Genomic DNA, 27752 nt, shown 5'->3' with positions numbered 1-27752 from the left:
GTTTTGTGTTGCCAAGAGCACAAAGTGTAACGATGTAGCTAATAACAATTACTGAGACCAGTGATCAGTGACTCCTGGTCAGTGTTCATTTTCTGAACTGTTTACATGTTCTTGTAAGTGTACGTTACTTAGCAATGAAAAAACTGAGAACTAATTTTTGTACTACCCAAGAAGACAAAAACAACTTTATTTACTATAAAATTTGCTAAATTATAGGAAAACTCAAGTCAAAGTACAGTTATTCTATTTTTAGCAAACTATCTAAATTCATGGGGCTTGCACTGATATTTCAAATTCTGAAAAAAAATAAAATAAAAATTTACAGAGACATTTTCAAAAAGGGTTTTTTGAATGCATTTATATTTACCAGCCACTTAATTAGTTCAAACTTGTTAGTACCTGACCTCCTTTTGCCTGTTGAACATCCATAATTCTTCATGGCACAGATTCAACATGGTGCTGGAAACATTCCTCGGAGGTTTTGTCCCACAGTAAAAGCATTACTTAGCTGTTGCAGATTTGTCAGCTGGGATTGAAGCTGAGCAACAATTTAACTGGTATGAAGGGTCCCAAAGTTTGTCAAGAAATTATCCCCAACAACGTTTTACGTCACCACCAGTAACCTAAACCTCTGATACGAGACAGGATGGATCCATGTATCACGTTGTTTCTGCTAAATTCTGACCCTACCATCCAAATGCACAGCAGAAATCGAGCAGGCCAGCTTTTCTGTTGTCGTAGCTCATCTGCTACATGGTTCAATAAGTTGTGCATTCAGAGACGCTCTTTTGCATAACTTGGTTATAACGAGCGGTTATTTCAGTTACTGTCACTTTCCTGTCAGCTTGAAGCAGTCTGGCATCTCTGACTTCTGGCATTAATAAGGCACTTTTGCCTTTTCGAGAAAAGCTGCAAACAATTTTTTCTTTTTATGATCATTCTTGGGAAAAACTAGAAATAGTTTTGTGTAAAATCCCAGCAGATCAGCAGTTTTTAAAATGCTCAGACCAGCTCATGCGACATTAACAATCATGCCATGTTCAAAGTAATTTAAATCAGAATGATACACAAATGAATAAATAAAGAATGTTTAATCCTGATTTCAGCAGAAATATTGCTGACATTAGGCTTTAATTATAAGATTAACCTGAATAAAAAATGCATGCAGGTGGATTGTGGTTTAGTGTGCCTCCGTGTTAAAGCACAGGTGTTCTCACAGGTGAATTTAGTTTTTCTGGCTAATTACACCCATGCTCCTTGTACCAGTAAGAATGATAAAAGGTGTAATTTGTGCCAGCCTGACAGATGCAGCGAAGCTTGCAGGAGCGTGAGGGAGATGTCAGTCAGACATACTCTGTACACACCCATACACTCCTGAGTCTAATGGGGCATCTTAAGAGCCACCATTTGTGAAGCTGTAACATGGGAGTGGAAAGCTGTTAACAGCACGTGTCACTAAAGACAAGAAAAAAAGCTTCTTTTGGAGATATTTTGATGTAGTAAGTAATGCAGTATTAAGCTCCAGATCACTTATTCATTCAAGGGGTTGAGTTGGCTCATTGACAGGACGTGCTACTTGAACAGAGCCTGCATGTCACATTTTCAAGTGAGACATTTATGGACTGTAATGTTCCAAAGAAATTAAAATAAATCAAATAAAATCTGCAAAAGTAAAATAATAATAAAAAATAATAATAGTTGGAACTTTGCTTTGTTTGTTAATCAGTGTAAATGTACTAATAATCTCACAGTGTCCCACACCATGGATGACAGCAATAAGGAGCAGTTGTGGAATATTCTGCTTCACAATATTAATTTGAAATATTTTGTTTTAAAGTTATGAATCTATAAATATATTATTATTCGAGTTGAAGCTACCCAGCAATATTTAAGTCATTAAAAAAAGTAACATTAATGAATTATTTTGATCAAATTATGTCATGTATATGATTCTGTAAAACGAGCACGTACACTTTACACTGGTACTTTAAATATATTTGATGCTAAAACTTAAGACATTAAGTAAGTAAGAGTCAGAATTAGTGCTGTCAATAGAAAAAATTAGCTAATTAATTGCAAAATTGCCTGGCTGCAATTACATTTTTTTAACTTTATATTTAAGCTTGTAACAGACATTTATGCAATATAATGAAGTAAATGCAGAATAAATACAAAGAATGTTAAATGCTTAAATTCAAAGAGTCTTTTAGCACATGTTCTCTCCTGTGAAATACATCTTTTTAAAAAACCTATATATTAATAGGTAAGTATACACTAATATATAATATATATTAGTGCTCTCAAACAATTACAATTTTTAATCAGATTCATCACAGGGTTACTGTGGATTAATTTTGATTAATCACGATTAAATATCATTCATTTTTATTCTATATTAATTGCATTTCATTTAGCCTGAGCAAACAGACTCGAGAAAAAAGGGAAAACATACGCACTTAACATGTTTACTGAACATGTGTGTGTGAATGTGTGTGTGAATGGGTGAATGACTGAATGTAGTGTAAAGCGCTTTGGGGTCCATAGGGACTAAGTAAAGCGCTATACAAATACAGGCCATTTAACATCTTGAATATTCATGTTAGCAAAAAACGATATTAACAGCTCTGCAGTTTGTTGCATTCCACTTGGCAATTGTGTCAATATGTCCGAGGTAGACTTACTAAGTCCTCGATGCTCCGTGAGTGGTTTGTCGCAAGCTGGGTGACGCGTTAGCCAAAGTGCTAGCAGCATCCCCGACTAACGTATGCTTCGCATCAATGTGATATTTTAAGCTGGAAGTGCTTCAGTGAAAAGAAAATTCCTTCTTGCACAATGTGCATAAGACTTTATGTTGGTCGACTGTTCCGTCTTGTTATTCTTTTAATACTCAAATTTCCCATCGAGAGGGCGAATGTGTGGTTATCATCTTCCATATTGAGTTGATTGGCTCAGCTGCCCGTCACTACCAGATCAACTGCCCATTTGCGCATGTGCGAAGGTAACTCTAGTTGGACAAACTGCCCGAAATGCGTTGACAGAAACATTTCAAGGATTTTGAGTCATTCTGCACTCCGGATGCGTTAATTGTTTTTTCAGGTTAATCATGATGACGGCTTAATCTGCGTTAATTTTGACAGCACTAGTCAGAATGCATCTCTCTCCATTTGTTATAGAGTCATTCATGACAAAATGATGTATAAACTCTTGCACAGTGCCACTTCTCAAGCATTACATCTGTATGACCTGGAAACCACCGGTTGCACACATTGTTTGTTTACTACAATTATTTCGGATTAGATATTTCCTCATTTCCTAAAAGATACAGACAAAATAAGTACAAAGAAGACAAGTGAAAACATTTCCATGGGTCAGTTTTACAAACTGCATTGTGGTTTGTTCCACTTGAAATATTGTTGCTCACAGAACAGTTCAATGTCAGTTTTAGTGTTTTACAAAAATAAAGACAGAGTAATTTAAAGCTAAAAAATTGAGACCTTGGCCCACTGATGTACCACAGTAAGAGGATTTGGACCTACTTCATAAAAAATGCTTCATATTTTTGGACGCATTCTAAAACTATTATAGAGTTTCAGAGAAGAAGGAAAACATTTTTCACTAACCTACTACAAATATATGACAGTGCAGAAATCAGCTGCTGTCCTATAATTATTTATTAGTCGGGTCCAAACGGTTTACTGCAGCTGTGATCACTTTTTTTAGTTTAATTGCATCATTCACTACATTCCAGTTGAAGACTTTTCCTGCTTCCTGCAAATTTCCATGTGGTTAATTCCTTGTTTTGGTTTCCTCGGCATTGTAGTGCAAAACTAAAGAAACCAGAATAATGAAAAGTAATAAAACACATTTTTTATTAATACAAGTGCTGTTGTCGCCTGTATTCCTATAGCAATTTCTATATTTTATGCTGTTTTTACTATTCCAAAGAGAAATAAGTTGCAAGTTTTCAAAGGAAAAAGAAATTTAAAGCAGGAAAGATACAGCTGACAAAATGCATTAAGAAAAGCATTTTAAAAAGAGTAATTTACAGACGTTGTTGTTATCAGATTTCCTCTGTGCCAAAACACACACAAAAACGGTTCCTTTGATAGAAGCTTTGGGGTATTAAATAATATTGTAGCTGCAGTGAATATGTCTCGAAACAATCCCTGCATGGATTTATATCTGATTATTAAAAATAAATGCATTCTTGGCATGCACACATAATATCCAGCTGCCATTTGCTAGAAGCTGATAACTGCAAAAGCACATGAAACCTCAATGTGCTTCCTCTCTGCTGCTAATTTTCTCTTGCCAATTATGTAATAATCTGCAGCTTGCTTTAACACCTAAGAGATTTCCACAGCCACCCATCAACTGCAGTTTTGCTCTAACCAAGAAGGCAACGGTTACAAAACTGAACTGAATAACAATTGTGAAATACTTCTTCAATTATCAGATATCAGGGGATTTTAACTGGTGACACTCTTGCCAAACAACCGGCTGGGTTACATATTTTTCCAGTTCCTCATTTGGCAGAAATACCTTCTCTGCACACCAGATATCTCTTAAATAAAGGGAGAGATTCCCTGGCATTTGATGAGGTATTCATGTTCATTTATTATGGAATACACCCCACACTCATCCTTAATGCACATTGCCAGCCTACATTTATATCTTTATGTCAGTCGTACTCCAATGTTTGGAGTGATCCTTGGTGTAACAGTCAAATGTCAGGTGTAAATAAATCCTGATAGTTTTGCTAAAGTTTTGGTGAACACTAATCATCTCAGTCATTCAGTGTAAAGCTCAGGATGCTGTTTTAAAGCTCATGAAATCAAACCTGTTTCAGATCTAACAGGGATCTGGCAAACCGTCTAGAGTTAAGAGTTGAGATAATTAATCTAACATGTAGCTGGAACATAACCCCAAAAGAAAAATAAACCTTTGAAATAAAGAGTTTGAGTAAGAAATATTTTAGTGACAAGAGTTAGACGAAGCTCTATATCAGAGTGGACTCTCAAAAATGGTAGGAAATAGGACAGGACCTCAAGGAGTCAAAACACTGGTGCTGGTAGAGACAAAGCAGATGGGGACTTGGATCAGGATCTCAGAGTGACCACAAAGAGGTGGAGATGGGGAAGAAACAGGTTCCATGAATGAAAGTCTGAAAGGCAGAATGACAGAAGAACAGCAGACAGTCTAAGGAGCTTGGAAAGAAATGCATCTGGACTTCTTTGAGTTGCTTGAAGACGATTCACCTCTCATCCTAGAAGCTTCTTCAGTTCTAGGGTCAAATGGTCAAATGGTCAAGACATGCACAGAAAAGAAGATCAGACACCAACGAGGGAGGATCAGAAGGACAAACGCAACAACATTGTCATCCCCTATGTAGCCGGTGTATCGGAAAAACTCAGGAGAGTCTTCTCCAAGCATAACATCCCAGTTTACTTCAGACCCAGCAACACACTCAGACACAAACTGGTTCATCCCAAAGACAAAACTCCTAAACACAAACTTAACAAGGTAGTGTATACTGTACAGACTGACTGACTGAATGGGAAATCAGAAGTGACGTAAAGAATAGACTAGCAGCCTCATCCCCAACGAAGGCAGGAAGATGAACAAATGGTGATCTAGTTATTGCACATACACAAAAACAAAACGCTTTAACCTGTAGCCCTATATTATCATCTCTGTTTTGATTTCTCTGATTCAGGTGTAAATGTTCAACTTCCACTTTCGTTGTTCAGTTTCAGCTGCAGTTTCCCGGACACATTGGAGAGCTTATATCTATCGGATAGTTTGGGAAAGTCTCGACAGGTTGCCACAATTTTCAAACAGCACGCACCGTTCCATAATGCATGGCACTTTTTAGTTGCAGTTTATTCGTCTTTCAGATGTTAATTTGTCACGTTTTAATAATATGTGAACAGATTTTTGTAGTAACAGTGTTTTTTTCTTTGCTGGAGTATAATGTGCAATGTTGATAATGCACTATGTGAGGTGCTGCACAGTTCAGGTGCATGATGTGTTACTGAGTAATGTGATTAATGCTTTCATTTAGAGAGTTTTTGACCTTAAACAGCTCTCAAATTTAATTTGATATCTGAGTGTTTCTTAATTTTAGACTAGTCCGTTTAATTTTTTTTCTTATTTAGTCAAATAAGAAATTCATTGTCATTACCATCACTAGTTTATGCTGACAGAGTAGATACTTACCCCCAAAACAGCTCTGAAATAGGTTCTCCCAGGGTTGTCCTTGTGGTGGCAACACACATAGTCTCTGTGGTGGAAAACAGATGGCAAATTGATGAGCAATACCCCTAAAAAGAATGATGAGTTTGTAAAAAATTATCAAGATGCAATTAATGATAACAAGTTGTTCACTGATTATAAATGTCTTTGCTCACTCTAAGCAAAAAAAGCGGGATGAATATGGAATAAAACTCGAATGACTGATTAACCCTAAACAAGTTAGAAGAGATGTAATTTTAACTCAAAGCTGTAATGAATCATTTCTGGCTGAAGATGGATGGCACCAGAAATGGGAAACAGAACAAAAAGCAGAAATTATAGGTTATCTTACCTTCCCCTTCGAGTGGAGTCTAAGCAAGGTGCGACCTTGAAGCAAATGGAGACTTGTATCAGCTTGCTTTTCATTTTACTCCTACTATTTTCCCTCCATTTCAGACTTTGTATAACCTTATCCAATTTGCAAATGGAAGCGCTCTGTGCAGTCATCAAAGTTAAACAAGGTACACACACACTGAGATAAAGTCCTAGGCCTCTCTTCTGTTGATATATTCATTATTCCTAATGTAAGAACAGCAACCACCATTTTTTCACAGACATGTCTGTTTCTAACATCTGTTTCTCAAACAGCAAACACATAACTGCAAGTTCCCAACTTTATTTAACTGTGGGTAAGCCTAGCAACACTATTGATGCAGCTGATTATAAATGATTGGTTCATCTTTTTGAAAAAAACATGCAATGCATTTCAAAATAAATAAGTGCTGATAGAAGTAAATAAATCATTATGTTTTAAGTTTAATAGTGAAGTTTAGTACTTATATTAACGTACGGTATGGCTTGTGGCCATAACAGGCTCAACACACCTTGTCTGAGCTCGGAAATTAAGCAGGGTCGGGCCTGGTTAATGCTTGGAAAGGAGACTCGTCCTTCAGTATGCATATTATACAAATACGTAACACTGCTTTCTTGCACAGTATGGCTAAAATTAGAAATATCCTGTCTCAGAGTGATGCTGAAAAACTAGTTCATGCATTTATTACTTCTAGGCTGGACTACTGTAATTCGTTGTTATCAGGCTTTTCTGAAAATTCCCTGAAAAGCCTTCAGTTGAACAGAAAAAATGCTGCCGTGAGAGAACTGAGAGGAACTAGAAAGAGAGAGCATGTTTCTCCAACACTGGCTTCCCTTCATTGGCTCCCTGTTAAACCCAGAATTGAATTTAAAACCAGCTCCTCACATACAAGGTCTTGAGTAATCAGGTCCTATCTTTTCTTAAAGACCTCATAGTATCATATCAGCCCAATAGAGCACTTTGCTCATAGACTTCCTAGGGTGTTCCCAGGCCCCTCTTCTGTGGAACCAGCTCCCAGTTTGGATTCAGGAGACAGGCACCTTCTTTACTTTTAAGAACAGGATTAAAAATTTCCTTTTTGATAAAGCATATAGTTACAGCTGGATCAGGTGACTCTGAACCCTCACTTAGTTGTGCTGCAATAGGCCTGGACTGCTGTGGGCTTCACATAATGTACTGAGTGTCTTTCTTCACTCCTTTCAGTTGTTATCAGGTGGGTTTGTTTAATTGTTGTTGTTTTCTATGTATTATTGTCTTTACCTTACAATATAAAGCGCCTTGAGGCAACAGTTCTTGTGATTATATAAAAATAAAATTGAATTGAGTTGGATATTTATGACGTCTTGACTATTGTATTGATTATATTGTTCTATGAATGATGCGATTCACAGAACAATCCAGAATTGCATTCTGGCAGCTTCACTTGCTGAGGGAGTTTAAAACAATATGAACAAGAAACACAGAGATGTTTGCTCAACAAGTCTGAAAGTAAAGTCACCACCATAGACTGAAGAAAACATGAAATTAAAAAATGTGGTACTTTTTAGCACCACATGGAACAAACATAAATCGAGTTAGTTTCTTAGTGGCATGTGCCCTTATATATAATATTTCAAACATTTCAACAAATATCAACACTGTCTGTGGGGATGGTGTTTGCTCTGTGTTGTAGCATCTTGATGACACCTAGTGTGATCCAGTGTTATCAGGACACTACAAAACACAGCATACCACATCCCCACTGACACAGAGGCCATGAAGCAAAATAACATCATATCAGTGAGACCCTGAGTAAATATGACATTTGTCAAAGCTAGGAAGGCACCAAATAATGCTCCAGGCATTCCAAGAGAGAAACCGCTGCCTAAGCAAAATCCTTTTAGAGATCACTTAAGTGTCAGGAGTATTAAAACAGCTGAGATGCATTTTCCCTAAAGACCAAATCTATGGCTTTCAAGCCCCAAAACATGCTAGGCCACAAACTGGTGCACCCTAACTACTGAGTATATGAGTGTATATTAAATATGGAGAGAACTGCTGTCGAATACATGTCGCAGAAACCAAACAACCTCTGAAGTGTAAACATCAGGGTAGCAGGACAAAACTGAAACTAATTAAGACAATAACAAAACAAGTCACACCAATGGAAATCCACCAGAGAAAAACAGGAAGTGATAGAACATCTACCACAGACGTGGCACTTTAATCACAAGAAACTTCTTCTATCACATTAGGGAGGCTAAACTGTCAAGATCGCAGGCGGCAGATTGTGTGTTTCTAAGTGAAGATGAAACAAACCGTGGAAACAAAGTGAAATATAACCAAGGGTGAGCAGTTTTATTTAGGCTAAACAGCAGACACAAAACAAAGGCAAAAGGTGAACATGAGAGCTAACTAAACTGGGAAGAAACTAAACACTAAGAACATTATACATGGAACGTGGAACCGAGAGACATGGAACCTTGGAACTGAAACATGAAGAGATGAACACAAGGAATGTCACACAATAAATACACATGAGGGTGACGAGGGAAGTGGAAACAAACGGGGGACCCAGCTGGGGAGAATAAACATTATGACACAGGAGGAAGCAAAACTGAACACAGGACGTGAGACTGTCAACATAAAACAGGAAACAGACTAGACACACAGCTCGACACTGGGACTGGGGGATGGGGGGGGGCAGACAGGCATGGGAGCATGGCATCAGAAACAGGAGACAAAAGACGACGACAGGGCTAGGACCTGGGGCATGAGGGACAAGGAGAGAGAGAGAGAGGGAGACATCACGGGCTGGGGAGAACATACATGAACGCACATGACAGACAGGGGAGACATGACTGAAACATGAGGGGAACATGGGAAGAGAAAAGGGAGAATAGGACCTGTAGAGCGAAGGACATAAGGACACAAAGGAAACCTGATGGAGAACAAATGATAAACTGCAAAGACAAGAAAAACTCAAAACATAGAAAGAACGACACTCAAGGCCAAAGTATAAAACTTGAACTTAAACCATCTTTATAATATAAAAGTCACAAAAACACTCTAAATTCAAATTGCTGCACTGTAAGAAATGCACATAAAAATTACAGTTAATAACTGTAAAATAGCAACGGTAAATTACCATTAAATCAAAAAGAGTAAGCGATTGTAATATGTACATTACATTTCTGTAAACTGAAAAACTTTGATTTGCTTTTATTTTTACACTGCTAATATGTTGAAAATATATTAATGTACTGTAATATGGCACATTGTCTTTGAAAACAACAAAAAAATTCTGTAACATTATTTACAATTAATCACCCTACAATTTACATAATAACTCTGTATGAATGACAATCTTTCCTGCTTTTTTCATTTGAATTTACGATTTACAACTGTATATTAATTACCCAAAACATACCGTACTTTTAATTTTAACAAAATGTCAAAACATTGTTAGAATTATTGTGAAAATTACAGTGAATTTTTTTTAATATTAACAAGTCAGGCTGTTTGATAAAACAGTATATGTTAACAGTACATACAAACAATTACTAATAATAAAAAAATATTTATATTTCTTTAAGTTTAAGAGTTTAAGAGTCTCACCAAGTATAACACAGCTATTTACAATGAAAAAAAATATTTTGTGGCATAGGGAGGTTTAAATCATGGATTTACCACTGTTCAGTCCAAGTTCAATCTGTTTGAGTGTGATACCACCTGCTGAAATTAAAATTAATTGATCAAAATGAAATACAAAAAAATAATGAAATGTTAATAAATTGGTGTAGTTTGCAAGGTCAAGAGCAGTCAATGAATGTATTATAAAAGCTGTAACAATCAATTTCCTTAAAGTCCATGCACGTTTGGGAGACAATGCATCACGTGTCTAAACCGTCACATGTATGTATATATATATATATATATAACTTAGACGAGGAGGGTACTATGTTGTCAGAAATAGCTGTCTAACTGTGAGCTACTGCAACAGCAGAGGGCACCAATACTCCTTGGAAGCGTGTAGTCCGCCAAACCAACGAAGAAGAAGATAGCGCCACTTCTAACGGTCCAGACTGACTCCGCTCAGCAAGAGAGCCCAGCAGCACTCTGCACCGAACCAACAACCTTCTACTTTCAATGTAAGTATATCATTAGAATTGAAACGTATATCAGCTGTAACCATAGTTCGCTTGGTCAGTTTTCTTGTTGCATTGAAAGCGTTCCTCTGTTACAGGCTTTGCCTTCAGTCCTGTTTAGTTTTCTGGAAAGTTCATGCTAATGCAGCAGGTTGAAGATTTTAACTAGCTTTACTGTGAACCAAACACCTGTTTAATTTAACAGGAGCAGCTAAAGACAATGTTCCTTTTTGATTTATTTAGGGTTTTGTATTTCATTGCAAACTGCTTCTGCCTACCTGACCATTGTAGAGGAAATTTAAAAAAATATATGAGTTGGGTCAGTCATATACTCTGAATAAGTTCACTACACTTCTTAAAACTGAAACAACATTATCTGATGAGGGTATTTCCAAGCTTTGTGAGGCGGTCAAGGGATCCAGATATGTGTAACAGGTGAGGAATCAGCTGAGTCTTCATCAGATGTACTGTGTGACATTAGTGATGGTAAGATATTCAAAAGTAGTACTTTTTTTTTTAACCAAAATCCATTATGTTTCAAACTACTGCTATACCAAGATGCCTTTGAAGTTGTTAAAACTTTAGGTTATGGAAATAAATAGATAAAACTTTAGTTAAATGAACCATGTTTTGCATGCTATAGATAATTTGGGCTCACATTGCACTGGTGGCCTCTGCTTTAGTCGTACACAACATTTCTGTAGATACTGTTTAATGACGCAATCTGTTTTTCAGGGTGGTGATCCAAATCAGTGTGGAGCAGAATGCACCATAGAGATGTACAACTCTCCTGTTGAACACCTCAAGACTGAAGGTACACCAGATATAGAAGGAGTAAAGTTTGAGTCAGTTTTCAACTGTTTAAAATATTTTCGCATCTGTCAGCCAGGTTTGCCATTTTAATTAGGACACAAGATTTTTATGGCATTTTGTCATATGATGTTGTGCTGTTTCTTAACTTTTTTTGTGAAAAAAAAGAATGGTTCACCTACTCCATTCTGAATTGGAGCATTAAACAGTTTAAATACTCTGATACCTCTTCAAAGCCGTGTGAGGTCAGTCCTCAACAAACAAAACTGGAACTTTTTAAGGCTGTTGCCTCTCATAATTGGTGACAGAGTGGAAGATGGAACAGATGATTTTTACCCTACTGCAACCAGACTGCAAATGAATCACCTCCAAAAAACATGGGTAAACCCCCAAAACAGAAGGGTCTAAACTTGAACTCAGTAATGAATAGGTCCGCTGTTCTTGTTGATCACTTCATGCAAGCGTTTCCATGAGGTGAGTGGGAACATTTCTCCAAGTGGTGAAGAAGGCCACACGAAGGGTGTCTACTGTCTGGAACTGTTGTCCATTCTCAGTTGGATTTAGATCAGGGAAAGACGCAGGATGGTCCAAAAGAGTGATGTTATTCTCCTGGAAGAAGACCTTTGTCCTGTGGGCATTGTGTACTGTAGCGTTGTCCTGTTGAAAAACCCAGTCGTTACCACACAGATGAGGGCCCTCAGTCATGAGGAATGCTCTCTGCATCATCTGGACATAGCCAGCAGCCGTTTGACACTCCTGCACCTCCTGAAGCTCCATTGTTCCACTGAAGGAAAAAGCATCTGCCCAATCATTGTGGCACCCCCTCATCTGTAGGGCGTAGAAAACATCTCAGGTGGGATCTGCTTGTCATGCCAGTAAGGTTGGAAACCATCAGGACCATCAAGGTTGCATTTTTTTTACAGGAGAAAAAAAAGGTTATATTTTTTTCTCATCAGAGAATTGGTTTTTGAAGCCCTTCAGTCTCAGATGCCATTTGATGGTTATGGGGGTGCAGTCGGCACCACTGTTGGCCTTAATTTGGGTTGAGGATTTTTTAGGTCTTCCACTTCACATCTTTGTTCCATAACCCCCAGGATTATTTAAGAAATGACCGTCTTAACTGCATCCCACCTCAGCAGTGATGGCACGCTGTGAGAGACCCTACTTATTTGGCCTTTTAAAGGCATGTGGTCCTAAACATTTGATCAGCTGTAAAACAGCCTGTCCCAGTTTAAGTTTGTTAAATGTAAGTTAAACGTTTTGTCTCACTGCCATTTCTGCTTGTTGCATGTTGTTGGAACCTTGTTAAGATCCAACCATGCAAAAGATGATTTTTTGCCATTTTTCAAGTGGTCTTAATCTTTTGATCAGGACTATATTTAATAATCGATTAGTTTCTTCTGAATGGATTAAGAATGCTTTTTTTCCGCATTGCAATGCATCACAATTGTAAATCATTACACGATTAATTGTGTCAGCTCTATTAGATGTAAGATTGTATATTTGCTTTTGAAATGGGCAGTTTGCTTTATTGTGCTTTGTATTTGCTTTCAGACTGCAAGGAAAGAAGGCTAATCTACACCGAGCATCTGAAGAACAACATGCATGTCCTCCAGCACATTGAATCCAAAGCCTGTTCCAGTTCCTCAGACACCATCAGAGACAGTTTTGAAAGCCCTCTAGTATCAGGTCTGGATAAAAAGAAACTTTGCCAACCACTGCAAGTATCAAGTGTTTTAAATTTTGTTTGACTGTTTATAATGTACTTATTTGTTTTTGGTTGTATTAAGTTTGATATTAATTAGATCAGTGCCTTTTTAGTCATTAATTTGATTATTAAATATTAACTGTTTAGGGCAGCACGGTGGTTAGCACTGTTGCTGCACAGCAAGAAGGTCCTGAGTTCAATTCCACCATCAGGCTGGGGTCTTTCTGTGTGGAGTTTGCATGTTCTCCCCGTGTTTGCGTGGGTTCACTCCGGGTACTCCGGCTTCCTCCCACTGTCCAAAGACATGCAGTTTGTGGGGATAGGTTAATTGATTAATCCAAATTGCCCATAGGTGTAAATGTGAGTGCGAATGGTTGTCTGTCTCTGCGTGTTAGCCCTGTGACAGACTGGCGACTTGTCCAGGGTGTATCCCGCCTCTCGCCCTATGAAAGCTGGGATAGGCTCCAGCGCCCCCCGCGAGTGGAAGCGAATGGATGGACGGATATTAACTGTTTAATTTAATCATTGTCTCTACCGGTTTTTATTAATGTTTCTAGCAAATTATGACAAAAAGTCAAAGAATGTAAGTTTTATGCCACTTAGCCCTATTATGTTTATTACCTCATTTGTTGGACCTTAATCTTTTTAGACGACATTCTGGCTGCAACAGCTGCCAATAATTTCGTGTAAATATGAACTTTTGAATAAAAAGCCATGTTTTGTATTATACAGCTCTTCTGTGCTTTGTCAATAGGAGACGGTAAACAAGCTTATTAAAATGTATTTTAACTGGTTCACTTTATATTAGTTTTTTATTTCAATGTAATAATTGTACAAAAACCAAAGTTCACTGTGAATTTTACATTTACGAACAAGTATACCGTTATGTATTCTGCATTATCACTATATTTTCCACGGTGAAATTCTGGCAACCACAGCTGCCAGTATTTTACCGTAATATTCAACGTCTTTATTGTGAATTTTACATTTATCAACAAAGTATACCGTTATATATTCTACATTATCACTGTATTTTCCACGGTGAAATTCTGGCAACCACAGCTGCCAGTAATTTACCGTAATATTCAACTTTTTAGGTATGCTACCGTATTATTTTATACAGTTTCACTATATTTAACAAAGTAAGACTGTAATCAGGTTAATGGAATGTCTGTTGTTTTCACATGAATTTATGTTTAAATTCAGTCATTTACTGTAAAAATAATAATTATTATTTACTGTGAACTTTAAGGTTACCAAAATAGTATACCGTTTTGTGTTCTACATTTACAATTTATTTTTCACGGTGAAATTCTGGCAACCACAGCTGCCAGTAATTCACCGTAAATTCTTTACAGTGTGGGTGACAAGACCCAGCTCCCTGACACTAAATAAGGCTGAATATTAATAACTAATGTAATCAAACAAGATTAGCAAATTAGAATCCTAAAGATTCATAATGAAAAGCTAACTACAATCCAGAAAACTAAAATCCAGAGGCCACTTGATAATGTTTGGAATCAGAATAAGTGTAAATGGATGAAACCACCGTGGACATGAAAGAAAAATGGTAAAAAGTCCCTACTACTACTCAGGTTGATTAGGTATCAGCATTGTTGGTTGATCTGATCTGTTCCAGTGATAAAAATACATATTGTTTTATAGCAGGTCTCTAGAAGGGATTAAGCAACATATTCAAAGGGGATATTTATAACTGTCAGACTCTACAGGTAGCAGGTACAGATAAAATGCTATACAACTGAATATTCACTGCAGTCCTGTTTATATGCACATGTACAAATGTCCACATAGTGTCTAAATGCCCAGGCGTGTAGCTGACTGAAGGAGTGCCCTCTTCCATGGTCACTTTCACTTTCACTTACTTTCATCTTAAAGGGGACTTTTGTAAGTTTTGATCGTAGGTATGCATACCATTCCCTTGATGTTTTTAATAAAACACCTTCAAAGCACTGTGAGCAGCAGTCTCATGGTCTCAGGACACAGTCAGCTCTTGTGAGATGCAATCAGCCTGAAGATGCACTTGGCTCCCTCAGAAGGACCAGTTGGTAATCAGAGCCCTGAAGTGGCTGAGACAATTAGCACAAAAATACACTTCAGTCTTATGTACAAACTGCTTCTAATCCCTACTCTGTATGCATCACTTTGCCTTCATTTCATAATATTTATCATTTAGTAATGACAAAAAACATTACTCTTCTGGAACCAACAAACACTTGTTGTGAAGAGTATCCCAGAAAGGAAAAGTTAGACTTATTTCCAAACACAGTTTCTTTTCTGTAGTGTGTACCAGCACAGAGACATTTTTTATTAAGGGTCTACGCAGTCAATTAAAAAACAAATAGAGACTACGGGTTTGAAGTGCTGAAATCTTGCTCAAAAGCTGTGAAACTTATTAATATTATAAGATGGAATTTCTTTTTTTATTTATTTATTTTTTTTTCCCCCTGTCCCGTTTGGATCTTTAGCCATCAGAATTGTTGTCTTAAGGCCAAGAGAGATGCCAAGCGGATTTACTTTACCAAGTGGATCATCATGGCCTTGCCATATTGGTCCATTTGATTGACCTTTATTATAATTATGTATTTATTTTATTTTCGGTTGTTACAGTCGAGACAGACATGACTGGGGGATAGGACAGGGAGAAAGAATGAAAGAAAGAGAGGGAGAGAAAGAAAAATAGAGGGGAGAAGAGATGGTGAGAAAGGGGAGAAGAAAGAAAGAGAAAACAAACAAAACACCTGGATCACCTGTATGGAGAAAAAAAAACAGAAGAGAAAACAAACAAACAAAAAACAGCAACATAATAAATACAGCACCATCACAATAAACTAGCTAGCAGTAGATAACAGTAGATACTAAATATTAAATGTTATTGTGCAGCGCTCAGGTATGCACCAGCTCACTCCCGGTGGCTACTTGACGGGGCCTGGTGCCTGTCGCTCGGTCAGGCCTCTTCCGGGGCAAAGGGGGCCCTCGAGCCTCCAGCCTCGGGGCCTGCGGCTCGGTTCACTCTGGCACAGCTGGCTCCCGGCAGAGCCGGCGGGCACGCCAGTGCAGCCCCCTCTGGCTTCTGCTCCGTGGCTACTGGGTGACCCCTCGTCTGGGGATCTCCTCAGCCCTTCCCAGGAGGGTGGCACGGATGCCCCTCCGGTGGTACTCCTTGGGCTCTCGCACTCTGGGGCCTCTGGATGTCTGGAGCCTGGATCTCCTCCATGCCTGCTTCATGCCCTGGGGGACGGGGCTATGGCCCTCCACACCCGCTAGCAGACCGTTACATGGGGAAACCTTTTGTATACAAGCGCGCTGATCCACACAGGTGTGCACACGGGTGTTCACTGTTCGTAGACAAACTACACCTTTCTTAGCTGCTACTTCAAAGCACATTTTGCGCTGTCTGTCCTGCGTGCTGCACAACAACATTCAATATTTAGTATTTACTGCTGTTTACACTTAGCTAGATTAACGTGATGGTGTTGTGTTTAGTATGTTGCTTTGTTTTGGTTTTTTTTGCTTGTTTTCTCTTCTTTTTCTCTCAACAGGTGATCCAGGAGATTTTTTTTTCTTTGTCTTTGTAAGTGCCCTTTCTCACTGTCCCTTTTCCCTTCTGTTTTTCTTTTCCTTCCTCTCTTTCTTTCTCCCTTTCCTATCCCCCAGTCATGTCTGTCCCATCTGTAACAACTGAAAATAAAATAAATAATAACAACAAAGGTTGATCAAATGGACCAATACGGCAATGCCATGATGATCCATTTGGCAAAATTGGACAGACAAAAAAAAAGAAAAAAAAATGTTATTGTGCAGCACGCAAGATAGACAGCGCACAATGTGCTTTGAGGTAGCAGCCAAGAAAGGTGTAGTTTGTGTCTGTGAACACCCATGTGTACACCTGTGTGGATAAGCATGCTTGTATTCCAAAGGTTTCTCCATGTAACGATCTGCTAGGGAGTGTGGGGAGCCATAGCCCCGTCCCCCAGGGCATGAAGCAGGTATGGAGGAGATCCAGGCCCCAGACATCCAGAGGCCCCAGAGTACGAGGACCCAAGGAGGACCACCAAAAGGGGGGAACCGTGCCACCCTCCTGGGAAGAGCTGAGTAGAGCCCCAAACGAGAGGTCACCCAGCAGCCACAGAGCAGAGGCCAGAGGGGGTTGCAGTGGCGTGCCCGCGGGCTCTGCCAGCAGCCAGCTGCGCCAGAGAGGACCGAGCTTCAGGCCCCCGGAAGGGGCCCAGCCGGGCCACAGGCGCCAGGCCCCGCCAATCGGCCACCAGGAGTGAGCCGGTACATACTCCCCAGCCCCAGTCGACAAGAACCACCAGCACACCAACGTCTGAGGGCATCAGCCACTGGCAGGGAGTGTGGTGAGGGGAGATAGGCCTCCGTACTTTGGCGGGCCTGAGATGTTCCCAGAGAGGTCGAGTCTAAGGCCCAACCTGACATATAGACACAGACGAACAGGCGCACGCAGACTCAAACGTGCATTCCCACCCCCATATACACAACCAAATACTCGGCACTTACCCAACGTGTAGACAGACACAAATAGACACTGCACAGACAATCACACTCCCCAAACATACTGTATATCCCAGGTCCAGGTACCCCCGCCCCCGGAGGGGCAAGCCGCACCTAGACCCAGGAGGTGTAACCCTTCTCTCTGGGGTGGAGGCAAGCGGACCGCCTCCTTATCTGCAGTAGCAGGGAGGCCCCGCATCACAGACCCCAATCTGACGGCCAGCACCTCCTCCCAGCCCCCCAGCCCTGACGGCTAACAGAACCGGGGTGAGTGAAGACCCCAAACCTCCCTCCGCCCGCTCATATGTAGTGTTGCTGTGTGCTGTTCTAAAGTGCATTTAAAACACAGGAGGGCATGGTGCTTCCTGCCAGAGAGCAGCACGGCTCCTCCCGAAAACCCTCAGTGTCTATATGCATTAAAATTGAGGGTAGGGCACCAGCGCCAGAGGTGGGTTGGAATACACCGACCATCCTCTGGATGCTGTAAAACGTGCCCACCCCCAAGGCCCTATATGTATGTGTTATGTGAGAGTGTGAGTAATGTGGATGTCTAGGTTGCAGAATAAAATTGAGGCACAGGCGGCCAGAAGGGGACAGAGGGGGAGTGCCTCCCCTGCACCCTGGTGACATATCTGCACCCCAAGCCCTGCGTGTGTGGGTGGGTGTGGTAGAGCGGGAAGAGGGAGGTAGCTGAGGATGGGGAGGGAAGAAAGCGAGCGGCCCCTCCCTGGGGCCAGCTCCCCCGCTGACCCCAGTAGGCACCCCCACACTCTGGAACCCACCAGGGCAAGGGGGCCCAGGCCCATCCGGACCGGGGCCCACAGCAGCAGCACCGCCCAGCCCTACAGAGTCCGGGGCAGCCCACCCGACTCCACCACAGAGAAAACTGCACCCACCCCATCATCCAATCATCTCCCAAACTACACAAGACAATAGACACCCAGGTTGAGTTCATTCTCTACCTCTCCTATATCTCTCCCCCACCTGCAAAGTGAGCTCCTGTAGAGAGGAGACCACCTGCAAAGATATAACAGCCTCCCCACCAGTTAGAGAGCCCCCTAGTTGGGCTGATGCATCAGAGGTCCCCTGCACTGGGGCTGAGCCCCCCTGCACCCACCCGCCCACAGCCCCGGCGACACAACAGCCAGGACCCAAGCCCCCAAGGCCCTGCCAGCACCCCAGACCGGGGGCGGAGCACCCCCAGACCCCCAAGCCTCCATGCCCGTCCCGGACCCACCTGGGGGCAACCAGGCCAGTAACCAACGTCCGCCAGTACAGACCCTCCCCCATCTTCACTGTACGCAGCCACAAGGAAAACACCATCTAGGAGCCATCAGAGCCCCTAACCAGGTCATGGCCACATCCCCCGGGTTAGGCCCTCCAGGGAAAACGTCCCTAGGGACTCCCCAGACGCCCTAAGGCCATCCCTACCCCCATATCAACCACAATAGCGAAGGCAGGACCAAACCATGACCCCCCACCCCCACTAGGTGATGAAGCCGATCAAAGGAGCCCAAAGGGATTGATCAAATGTGGTGGCAGAGGCTGTATCAAGACTAATGTGATCTATTAGATGGTTTTTATATTGATTAGAATTAAGATTATTTTTATTTTTCCAGTTAAGGAGGACTGTTTTCTTGGCAATGCATAGGGCTGTAAAAACAATGTGGGCTGTGTTTATTTCTGCAGTGACCTCATCCAAGTTGCTCAGCAAGCATACTAAAGGGGAGGCTGGAATGTTACATTTCAGACACTTTGATAAGTCTTCACATATCTCACGCCAAAACTTCTGAACTGGTGGACAGAACCAAAGAGCGTGGATGTAATTGTCCGGTGTATTTGCTAGACAGTGTGAGCAGTTGTTGGAAGACGTATAGCCCATCTTGAACATCCTATGACCAGTATAGTGCACTCTATGTAATATTTTGTATTGTATTAATTGCAAACTGGGATTTCTGATCCATTGAAAGGTTTTAAGCATATCTGAGACCAAAGGTTTTGGTCTAAGCTGATTGATAAATCTGCTTCCCATTTTGCAATAGGAAGGGATATTGATTCATCTATTTTAGAAAGCATTCTGTATATTTTAGACAATAATTTGGGGGGTTTTAGATTAAAAAAATGTACCACACTTGGTGGTGTTTGTAATTCAGCTTCACTGGGATTAAATTTCTTTTTTACTATGGATTTAATTTGTTGATATTCCAAAAATTGTTTCTTGTTGATCCCATATTGTGTAACTAGTCTGTCAAACGAAATAAAGTCTGTTCCTTCCAATATATGTTCCAAGTATTTAATTCCTTTGCAACTCCAATCTGGAAAGTTTATCATATTATTGTTTTGTAATATGTCCGGATTGTTCCAGATAGGTGTACGTTTGCATGGGATTAATGAGGACTCTGTCATTTTTAGAAACTCCCACCATGCTGTCAGAGAAGAGCTGATGTTGATGCTTTTAAAGCATTCATGTCGTTTCATGTTTGAACTGATAAATGGTAGGTCTGAAATTTCTAGATTATTACATAGTGCCTGTTCTACATCTATCCAAGGTTCATCTAAGAAGGTGTGTTTAAACCATCTAGAGATGAACTGAAGCCTGTTGGCTAAAAAATAGTGATTAAAGTTAGGCAGATCTAATCCTCCTTTATCCTTGGTCCTTTGTAATGTTTTTAAGCTGATACGTGGGGGTTTATCTTTCCAAAGGAATTTAGAAATATATGAGTCTAGAGATCTGAACCAATCTTGTGATGGCTTATTTGGGATCATTGAAAACAAATAGTTTATTTTTGGCAAGACCATCATTTTTATAGCGGCGACCCTTCCCATGAGTGATATGGGTAAAGATTTCCATCTAGCCAGATCGCTTTCTACTGTCTTTAAAAGCGGGATGTGGTTTAATTTAGTTAATTCTGAAAGCTTAGGAGAGACATTAATACCTAAATATTTTATATTTCCAGATTGCAGTGGTGTAGGAGAAGAATTATGGAAGGAGCAATTAATCGGAAGAACTGTAGATTTTGACCAGTTAATTGAATAATCTGAGACTCTTGAGAAAGAATTTATCAATGCAATCACCCCAGAGATATTGGTTTGTGAGTTTTGGAGAAAAAGTAACACATCATCCGCATAAAGGCTGATTTTATGTTCTACATTCTTACATTTTATGCCCTTAATTGTTGTAGACTGTCTAATTGCTGCTGCTAGTGGCTCAATAAAAATTGCAAACAGTGAAGGGGAGAGTGGGCATCCCTGCCTGGTGCCCCTCAGGAGACAGAAGCTGGAGGATGTTTGGTCATTTGTTCTGACACATGCTGTTGGGGAATTATATAATATTTTTAACCAGTTTATGAAAGAGGTTCCAAAACCAAATTTGTGTAAAGTTGCAAATAGAAATTTCCAGTTAACTCTGTCAAATGCTTTTTCTGCATCAAGAGACAATATTATGGTTTCAATGTTTTTACTGTATGAGTAGTCTATTAAATTAAGTAATCTACGTGTATTTGTTGATGAGTGCCTACCTTTTATGAAACCAGTTTGGTCAGGATGAATTAAAAGGGGGGTTATTTTCTCTAATCTCTTTGAGAGAGCTTTGCAGATTATTTTAAGGTCTACATTAATAAGGGATATTGGACGATAGCTTGAGGCAAATACAGGGTCTTTGCCTGGTTTTAGTAAGAGACTGATATTTGCAGAGTTCATATTTGGTGGTAGTCTACCATTTTCTTTGATTTCCTGCAACATTCTGTGAAAAACTGGTGCTAGAATCGTCCAGAATTCTTTGTAGAATTCTGCAGGAAAGCCGTCTGGACCTGGAGCCTTATTATTGGGCATACTTATCAGGGCTTCCTGGAGTTCACCTGGCGTCAGTGGCGAATCCAGTGCCATTGCTTGGGTGTCTAATAATTTTGAAAGAGTTATGTTGTCCAAAAACTGATCAATTTCGTTTTTAGATGGGTTTATTTGTGGTGTATATAAAGTTTCATAGAAATCCCTAAAAATTTTGTTTATTTTTTAAGATCATATATTGTATTCCCAGATAAATCTTTAACAGCATTTATTAATGTTGGCATAGTGATGGCAACCTAGTGAACTTCTTTCTATATGTTGATGCACAGGCTTGCCTATGTGCTAAAGTGCAAATACTGCCAACCTGAAATGTACTATTCCCCGTGCTGTGTTGTTCCATTGTGTCCTCTCCTGTGAACCTTACTGCGTGCAATCCTCTGATTACCTTGCATATATGCTGAAGTATAACCCGTACACCTAGTGTTTGTCATGGCATCAGTTTGGCTTCTCTTGTGAGCTTCTTCAACTTTCTTTAGAGAACTTTGTTACTCCCTGCTGTATGCCTGTTTAAGCTTATGGTTTATCTGGAGTTTGTACTTTCTGGACTTAGTATTGACCTAATAAAAGCTTTACCATTTGTTTATTGAGTCTGTGTTGGGGTCCACCTTCTGCAAATTATGATAAATGCTGACAAAATTATAAAAGAAATAAAACTGAAATTGTTGATTTCACTTGTTTGACTTTATTAAAACCAGAGCCCTGTACTGTAAGTACTAATAACTGCCAGCCATTCCATAGAGGACAACACATAGAGGAGCAAAATGAAGAACTAACTGCTGAAACAGGTGAGCTGTGACACATAAAATCACAGCTCACCTGTTCCATCATGTCAGATGTCAGACATATTTTCTGTTTACTGCTCTTAACCATGCAACGCCATGTGTATTATAGTTTGAGCTGTTGACTAAAATTCAAAATCACTAGTTGCAGTACTGGTTATTGCGTTGATGTGGTGTGCATGAATGTTTAATGGATAGACAGGTCTTAGTAGTTAAGGTAGTTTATTGAATTCAGCTGTTATCATCATAATGAATATTTAAATTAAAAAAATGCTAAAATGATCATGTAAATATGGTATAAATTAATTATAAATAGTACTGACAGTATGCTGTGTGTTTTGTCAGTGATAAAAACGCACAAAAAAAAGGTTTGGTCTGATAATAACTGATGGGTTATTTGAGGTAACATAGTGTTTGTTGCAGAGGGTGCTAAATGCAGTGATGCAGTGTTACACTGGTAAGCTGCCATTTTCCTGCAATGCTATGAGATTATTTCCCCTGGTCTGATATCTTAGTGACCACCACGGGGGTGGGGGGCCTTGCATCACACTGTAATCTTCGTGTCAGAAATCATCTTGCTTGCTCCACCGCTCATCTGCTCAGTGCAGGTGACCTGTTCAGTGCAGCCATGGCTCCCATTTTTCTTTTATGGTACGGTTGAAAGAGTATTATTGGGATCATTTTGATTAGATATCGTGACTTGAGATTCACATGAATGCACGAAATCATGAAAATGGTGGTTTAGCCACATCGGTGTCTATTTGTATTAGAGTAGTAGAGTAGTGTCACTGTCATGAAAGCATTTGTGAATTTTCCTGCCAAGACGAGTGCCTGTTGATCTCTGAAGTCACAGGGAAAGTAGTGAAAGCAGAAGGGTAACCATGTACACAATAGAAATATAATAACAATAGTGAGTACTATTGTTCATTGCCTAACTGATTGGACATTGGGAGGAATTTCCTTGAACAAATCAAATGTAAAATAAGTGCCACCGTTGTAACAAGTCAGTTTGTGAAGTTTTTTTGGTTCTAAAATTTCTATCATCAGTTGTAAGTGGTATTATTCCAAAGTGGAAGCATTTTGGAATTACAGCACCTCAGCTATGAAGAACAAGACTACATAAAGTGCGGTCGCACAAAGTAGTGATGGGATTTCCAGCTCTTTTTAGAGAACCGGCTCTTTCGGCTCGGCTCACTAAAAAGAGCCGGCTCTTTCGTCTCCCAACCGACTCTTCAGGTTGTTTTGTTGCTTTAATTAATTTATTATTAACAACAATATAAAATTGTGCAGAAAAGGAATTACTAATGTAAAAAAAAAAAAATACGTGGTTTTATTTATATATGTTTATATATAAATTATAGCTGTCGAAATTAACGCGTTAATTGCGATAATTAAATTTTGGAATTAATTACGTTAGAATATTTAACTATTTAGCGCAACACGCAGAAAAGTTGCTCCCATAATTCCACTTGATTTGTTTACCGCGCCACTGAAAATGGAGAAGCAGGAACAGGATGGCCTTCTGGATGGGGAATTTAAATACAAGAAGAACATAGATGGGACAATAAACAAACGCGTTGTAATTTGCACTCACTGTAGTAAAGAGTTTCAATTTCACCGTTCAAATTCGACCTTAAAATACCACCTTAATGCCAAACACGCGTTTGTCGGGGCAGCAGCTTCACCCGGCCTGCGTCAGACCACTCTTAGTGAATGCAGGCCACTCGGTAAGTCTTCTTTGGACAAACTGACCGACAATATAGCCAAATGGATAGCAAAGGACTGTAGACCGCTAAGCATTGTGGAGGACAAGGGCTTTGCGGATGTTTTAAAGGTTGCATCTCAGGACGCGTCCTACAAGCCCCCAGCGAGAAGCACAATAACAATTCGAATCCACGAACTGTATGAAACGGAGAAAAAGAAAAAAGAAGAGGCTTTAGTTCACACAGAATGCGTGGCTCTGACAGGAGACCACTGGACATCATTGAGTAATGACAATTACCTGGGAGTTACTGCGCATTTAATCACTGAAGCCTGGGGTCTGACATCCTTTGCGCTGACTATAATGAAAACGGAAGAGCGGCACTTTGCGGAGGCTTGTGCAGAGCAGTTCCAGACTGTTGCTCGCAGGTGGAGAATTGAGGAGAAGGTGACAACAGTAGGCACGGACAGTGCGCGCAATATGATCGCCGGGGCTCGCATCATGCCATTCAATCACATGCCGTGTACCGCGCACATTCTACAGAGATGCATCACAAATGCCGCAAAATTGTTGGCCATTTTAAGCACAGCCCAGCAAACACAGCAGAGCTGAACGCAGAGCAGGTGTCACTGGGGCGCAAGCAGGAGCCGTTGGCCCAGGACGTGCCTACGCGCTGGAACTCCACGCTGGAGATGGTGAAGCGCTTGATCCGCAACCAAACTGCAGTAACCGCGACTCTGGATAAACAAAAGCATAAACTTGTCCTCCTGACGCCTCCAGAGTGGGACAAACTCCAGAGACTGGAGACACTTCTAGAGCCCTGCAGGTGAGCCTGTCATTGTGACCATAATTGTAGGTTTAGATTAAATGTATCAAACATACATCTTAAATCAGTTTTGTTATTATGAAAATGTCTTATTTAAAAAATAAATGAAATCAAATATTTTATGAATATTACCTAGTATTAAAAAGCTTTTTTTAATTTGCTGTCTTATCTGTGTGTGTGTGTGTGTGTATTCCACTGCAGATATGTGACTGAACTGCTGGGAGGAGAGGCCTACGTCTCCTGCTCTGTAGTTCTACCAGCCTTCTGCCACCTGCGCCGTGTCATGGAAGTAACTGATGAGGACCCTGCATATGTGGTGAGGTTTAAAGAGAAGTTTAAGGAAGACCTTGCTTCCCGCCAGGAACATACCAACTATGCATGGCTCCAGATCGCAACTGCACTGGACCCACGTTTTAAAGACCTACGCAGTGTGCCCAAGACCGACAGAGAAGCAGTGTGGACCACACTGGCAGGCATGCTGCATGAAGACTCTCCTAGAAGATCACACACTGCAGAAGAAGGTCCAGCCAAGAAGAGGCTGAGCCTGCTGCAGATGGACTCTGACTCTGAGTCAGAGGAGGTACAGCAGGACAGAGCCATACAGCGCTACAGAGCAGAGCCCTGCACTGCCTTAGAGGACTGTCCCTTACAGTGGTGGGCAGCTCATGCAGGAGCCCACAGCCAGCTGGCCCGCCTTGCTCGCAGATACCTGGCCACTCCTGCCTCCACAGTGCCCTGTGAGAGGCTGTTCTCTGTAGCAGGGCACATTGTGAACAAGAAGAGGTCTGCTCTGCACTCAGAGAACGTGGACAAGTTGGTTTGTCTCAGCAACTGGCTGAAGGATGAGTAGACCAGAGGACCGTGTGTTTAGAGCTTGTTCTATGGTTGAATGTGATTTAAACAATACTTTTCACTGTTGTTCATATTTTTTTGCACTAATCTACCTTACCCAAAAGGATGATTGGAGATTTTTTCTATTTTGCCTGTTGAATTAGGCCTATGTTCTGTGAACTTGAAGATGTATATGGATAAAACAATGTGCTAGATTTAAACGGGTGGAAAACATTCAGTAAAAATCCCTCACAATTATTTGAAGCCCTGTTCTGCTTGTACTCACAATTAATAATAAATAAAACAAACAAGTGTGTTAAAAACCACTATCTGTCCCGATTTTTACACATATATACACATATACACATATATTTCGAGTTGCGATTAATCAATTTTTAGGCTGTGATTAATTCGCTTCCAGCACAACACCCAGCCTACGTCAGACCACGCTGAGTGAACGCAGGCCACTCAGCGTGGTCTTAGCATTAAATAACACTAACAAATGTGTAAAAATCCGCTATCTGTCCGTATGTTTGCACACATTTTAGTCATATTTCGAGTTGCGATTAATCATGATTAATTAATTTTTAGGCTGTGATTAATCTGATTAAAAATTTTAATCATTTGACAGCCCTAATATAAATATATACGGTGGCCCCTAAAGACAAAGCACGTACAAACTCCAAAAGACATATATATTCAAATAATTGAAAAAAAATGTTCATTTATCTGTTACTACCACACACCAAATCCGGTCGTTGGTACTTCCTGGCTTGTGTAGCCACTAGGTAACAAAAGCTCAACACTGCCCCTAGCATCCTGGAGCACTTCTGTTGTGTTTTGTACGTGTTTTGGAGTTTTTACGTGCTTCAGAGTTTGTATGTGCTATGGAGTTTTTACGTGTTTTGGGGTTCGTACGTGTTTTGGAGTTCGTACGTGCTTTGTCTCTAGGGGCCACCGTAAATATACTTAATACTTATACTGTAATAAATAAATAATATAATACAAAAAACAACTATTTAAATTTCAAATTTTAACTACTGAAATTTTCAGCTTTTTCCTTTTAAACAAATTTAAAGTGAAACAACACAAAACACTGCAAACCACAACACAATTAAATATAAATATGAAAAAATATGAAAACAAAAAGAACATGCATATTCTCTGTCATATGGGCCTGCATGAATAAACTTTCTGAATCCTTTGTCATCCGCAACTGAAAATAGTGGTGGATGATTACTATACCTTTCTAATGTGACGTTGTTGTCCCTGGCTCTCTTTCCCTCTCTTTCCCTCCCGCTCTGTTCCTGTGCTACTGCGAGTGTAACTACCGCCCCTCCCCCCTCTTCCCAGCGCAAAGCAAAAGGCTTGCTTGCGGAGTGAAGCGGAAAAAAGTGCGAAAGAGAGGGTGAGAGAAAGAAAAAAAAACCCACCCGCGTCTTTCACTTCAAAGAGTCGGCTCTAAGGCTACGTTCACACTGCAGATCTTAATGCTCAATTCCGATTTTTTGATCAAATCCGATTTTTTTGTCTGCTTGTTCACACTACAAATAAAATGCGACAGCAAACGCTCTCCAGTGTGAACGCTCAAAGCGGCCCGCATGCGCAAAAGAAGAAGTCACACACAACGCGCTGTGTTTAGACCCAGAGCAAACAATATTGTTTGACTGATGGCCCTTAATATAAAGACTTCGGACTTTACGTTTCCCAATTTTTGCTTTAAGTTATTTTGTTATTTACATAATAATGTAGATAACCTAATAATTATCCTCATTGCTGTTTTAGAGGAGCGGTGCTTCAAAGGATAGTTGCAGATTTCGGTCAGAATCTGCAGATTATACAGTACAAATAAAATGTTCACGTTTCTCCAACGTTGTCTTCCAAACAGTTTCACTAACATGTACACTGGATGGCCAGGAAGCGTTCGCGATGTCGTCTCCGGCGCTGATAATTGGCGTCTGTCTCGTGTCAGTGACGTAAAAG

At 40.3% G+C, this 27752-nt stretch overlaps 1 protein-coding gene across 1 annotated transcript; it reads left to right on the top strand.

Annotated features, from left to right (window-relative positions):
* The first annotated feature begins 24657 nt into the window (after window positions 1–24657).
* On the top strand, window positions 24658–25788 carry LOC134634191 (zinc finger BED domain-containing protein 4-like). Its single transcript, XM_063483251.1, has 2 exons — window positions 24658–24938; window positions 25140–25788. The coding sequence occupies exons 1-2, from the start codon at window positions 24658–24660 to the stop codon at window positions 25786–25788; spliced, it is 930 nt and encodes a 309-aa protein (XP_063339321.1).
* The last annotated feature ends 1964 nt before the right edge of the window (window positions 25789–27752 follow it).

Source organism: Pelmatolapia mariae, linkage group LG9, assembly GCF_036321145.2.
Source record: "Pelmatolapia mariae isolate MD_Pm_ZW linkage group LG9, Pm_UMD_F_2, whole genome shotgun sequence".
Lineage (NCBI taxonomy): Eukaryota > Metazoa > Chordata > Actinopteri > Cichliformes > Cichlidae > Pelmatolapia > Pelmatolapia mariae.
The sequence above is the reverse complement of the archived record's forward strand: the minus strand, read 5'-3'. Positions and strand labels throughout refer to the sequence as shown.

Coding starts and splice junctions, on each gene's coding strand:
- LOC134634191 (XM_063483251.1), top strand. CDS start 24,658: ATGCATCACAAATGCCGCAAAATTGTTGGCCATTTTAAGCACAGCCCA. Junction 24,939..25,139: donor ACACTTCTAGAGCCCTGCAG/GTGAGCCTGTCA, acceptor ATTCCACTGCAG/ATATGTGACTGAACTGCTGG.